Below are 3,855 nucleotides of genomic sequence, written 5' to 3' on the forward strand. Positions count from 1 at the left end.
GGGGGGTGCTAATTGAAATGGAAAGGGAAGGGATTAAGATAAAAGGAATAGAATGTGATGCAGATAAAGAAGAAATGAGAGAAAGTATAAGGAGGGAAGGAAAGTTAAGTAGTGAGGAAGCAGAACAGCTAGAGATTGTAAGAACTATAACGGAACCATGGCAGGAGAAAACCGCCATGATTAAACTGCCTAAAAAATGGGTAGACAAACTATGTGATAATGAAAAAATTAAAATATTGGGTTGTCCGGAAAGTTCGTGGCCTTCCACCACAGATGAAGATTAGATTAAAACAATGATCGAGAATAACCCACATCATACGATGCGTAAATTAGGAGAAATGTTAAACATATCAAAATCGACCATCCACAAGCATTTTGTAAAGCTTGGCTACGTAAACCGGTTTGACGTATGGGTTCCGCACGATTTAACGGAGAAAAACCTGATGGATCGCATTTCCATTTGCGACTCTGTCTATAAACGAAACGAGGAGACACCGTTTTTGAAGCAACTAGTGACGGGAGATGAAAAATGGATAATTTACAACAATGTTCAGCGAAAACGGTCTTGGGGAAAGCGGAATGAACCACCATTAGTTACCCCAAAAGCCGGTCTTCATCCGAAGAAGGTCATGCTCTGCGTCTGGTGGGATTGGAAAGGAATCCTTTATTATTACCTTCTGGCAAACAATGAAACCATAAATTCTGAAAAATATTGCTCCCAATTAGAGGAATTAAGGGTAGCAATTGAGCAAAAACGTCTAGAAATGGCGAATCGGAAGGGCGTCATGTTTCACCAGGACAATGCGCGACCTCATGTGTCCTTAACAACGCGACAAAAGTTGTTGGAGCTTGGTTGGGATGTTGTACTCCATCCACCATAATCACCAGACCTCGCGCCCTCAAATTTCCACCTATTCCGGTCTTTGCAAAATTCCCTTAATGGAAAAAATTTCAACTCTTTGATCGAAACAAAAAATCACATAGAAAAGTTTTTCGCTGAAAAACCTGAGAAGTTCTGGAAGGACGGAATTTTCAAGTTGCCTGAAAGATGGAGAAAGGTTGTGGAACAGAATGGCACTTATATAATTTAATAAATATATACCAAAACTTAAATGCGTTGCGTTTCAATCTTCCGTCAAAATCAACACGAACTTTCCGGACAACCCAATAGGATGGACACAATGCAGAGTGTATAGATGTTGGAGGTGTGGCAGGTATGGCCACGGCACAGGAGAATGCAGAGTACAAATAGGGAGTCAGGAAAATGAAGGAACGGAAATAGAAAGTATAAAAACACAAACAGGGAAGGTGAATGAAGGCAAAAAGGAGGGAAGAGAACCCATGGAGGAAGGGTTACTCCTGGGACTGCGGAGATAAACGCAAAGAAACAAGTCTAGTCAAGTTATAAATCTAGTCTGGAAAACCGAATCTAGTCGAAAAATAATAAATTACTTAACTTGAGTGAATGTGAGAGAGTTGGTGTGAATGGCCTGGAAAGGAAGAACGAATGGAAGACGATCGTGAGTGGCGTATTTGTTATGTTTAGACAACATGGGTTGTCAAGCCGATCGCGGCGTGTGTGAGTGTGTGTATGTGAATGCGTGCGTGGAGAAAAGGAAGAAGAGTGTGAGGTGTGTGTCTGTGGAAAAAAAAACGAAAAGCATCGAGCCGGAAGAGAGCGAATCGAAGCAGCGGTGAGAATAATAAAAGGAGAGATAATAAGTGAACAGCACCGACAACGCGTAGGGTTACTTTTATTCTAATAAACTCAAAAGTATTTAACCAAATCCCACAATAGTTATTTATTGATTTATTTATTTTTATTTACTGATTTATTTATTTAGTGATAATATAGTAATTTATTTAGTAGACATAAGGATGAAGGTCATTCAGACGAACTTAAACAACTCAAGGGGGGCTGGGGACTGCTTGATGCAGCAGATGAGACAGACAGATATTGAGCTGGCAATAATTTGCGAGCCCCCGAGGATGGGACTAGGGAAAAACAGCCTAATGAGTAGTGACGGCAAGGCAGGAATTATATATACAGGAAATAGGAGTATGAAGGAAATAGAGAAAGATGAGGGAGTCATAGCAGCTAAGGTGGAGGGAACAATATGGATAAGTTTGTATTTCTCGCCTAATAGAGCCATAAGCGAATTCCAGGAATTTTGGGACAGAATAGTAAGTCTAAGAAACCAACTTAGTAACAAGGGAGAAAAAGAAATTATAATTACCGGGGACCTAAACGCTAAAGACAAAATGTGGACGGGGAGGAAAAGTAATAACAGAAGGGGAGAAATAATAGTGCAGGATATTAATACTATGAATATGATCTGCCATAATAGGCAGGGCGGAGTTACTTGCAATAAGGCGGCAGGAACATCCACAGTAGACGTCACGTTTGGGACGCTGAAAGGTAAAAAGCTAATCGAAAATTGGGAAATATTAGAAGCGGAAACCCTGAGCGACCATAATTATGTAACATTTGAGGTGAAAGAAAAGAACAGATCAGAAACAATAAATAAGAAACAGGAGTGATGGATTGTTAGCAAAATGAACGAGAAAGAAGCTAAGCAGGAGATAAGGAAGATGGTAGCGGTTAACTATGAGGAAGGGACAGAACAGGTGATTAAAAAATGGGGAAAAGAAATGGAAAAGGTGTGTGAGGCATCTGTGCCTAGGAGAGGGAAAGGGAAGAATGATAAAAATTGCTACTGGTGGAATAAAGGGGATAGAGGAAATAAGGAACAAATGTAAAAAATTAAAAAGGAGAATAGCAAAACTAAAGAAGAAAGGATGGGGCGGAACCGGGGATGTAATCCAAATAGAAGGGGAATATAAACAGGAAAAGAAGACACTGAGAAAAAAAATACATATAGCAAAAAAGGAAGCGTGGGATAAACTTATAGAGCAAGTGGATAAGGATGTTTGGGGTTTTCCGTTCAAAATTATAACTAAAAAACTAAGAGGACAACAGGTTAGATTAGAAAAAACGGAGGCGAAGGAAATAATCAGAGAACTGTTCCCGGAAGGGAAAGGAATAACATACAGTACGAGCGAAGAGAAAGAAGAAATAAAGAAAAGCAAGATAAAAGAAACAAATAGGAATGAAATAATAGAAACAATATGTAGACCAGACTATATACCCAACGAATTGGTTAAAATTCTCATTAAGGAAAACCCGAAAGAAGTCGTAAATTTAATAAATAAATGCCTTAGAGAAATAGAGTTTCCGGACAGCTGGAAGAAAGGGAAGGTAGTATTAATACCAAAAGGACAGGACGGAATAAGGACAGAAAAATATAGACCGATATGTTTAATTAATAGTATGGGAAAGGTGATGGAAAAAATATTAGAGAAAAGAATTAAAGAAAAGGTTAGGTATAAATAAAATAAAATTAGTTCTAACCAATTCGGGTTTAGGGAAAGGAAGAGAACCGTGGATGCGGCAACTAAAATAGTTAAATACATTGAAAAGGGAATGGATAAAGGAGAATATGTAATGGCAGTGAGTCTGGACATCCAAAACTCCTTTAATACGGTGGAGTCGGAGTCAATAGTTAAAGGAGCAGAGGAAATTGGATTGGGGGAAGGCATAATAGAAAATATAAAAGACTATTTTAGAAACAGGAAAGTAAGATTGGAAACGGCGCAGGGGGGTACCGCGGGGATCGGTATTGGGGCCGATCCTATGGAATGTAGCATATGATAGAATCCTGGGGAGTAACGATAAAGGAGCATTAGTTGTATATAGATAATAATATTAGAGAAAGGTAGAATATATGAAGAAGTTAGAAGGAAAATAGAGCGTAAAACGGCAGGAATGATTAAAAAAATAGAGGAGATGGGACT

At 38.9% G+C, this 3,855-nt stretch overlaps 1 protein-coding gene across 1 annotated transcript in view; it reads left to right on the forward strand.

Moving 5' to 3' along the window:
• LOC108577475 (histone-lysine N-methyltransferase SETMAR-like) overlaps positions 1-1,252 on the forward strand; it is a 4,501-nt gene extending 3,249 nt beyond the window's left edge. Inside the window, exons 2-4 of the mRNA XM_017940631.1 lie at positions 64-252; positions 334-863; positions 1,172-1,252. Coding sequence (XP_017796120.1) covers positions 64-252; positions 334-863; positions 1,172-1,252 — 800 coding nt within the window. The remainder of the gene's footprint in view (positions 1-63; positions 253-333; positions 864-1,171) is intronic.
• The last annotated feature ends 2,603 nt before the right edge of the window (positions 1,253-3,855 follow it).

Source organism: Habropoda laboriosa, unplaced genomic scaffold (assembly GCF_001263275.1).
Source record: "Habropoda laboriosa isolate 0110345459 unplaced genomic scaffold, ASM126327v1 scaffold797, whole genome shotgun sequence".
NCBI lineage: Eukaryota > Metazoa > Arthropoda > Insecta > Hymenoptera > Apidae > Habropoda > Habropoda laboriosa.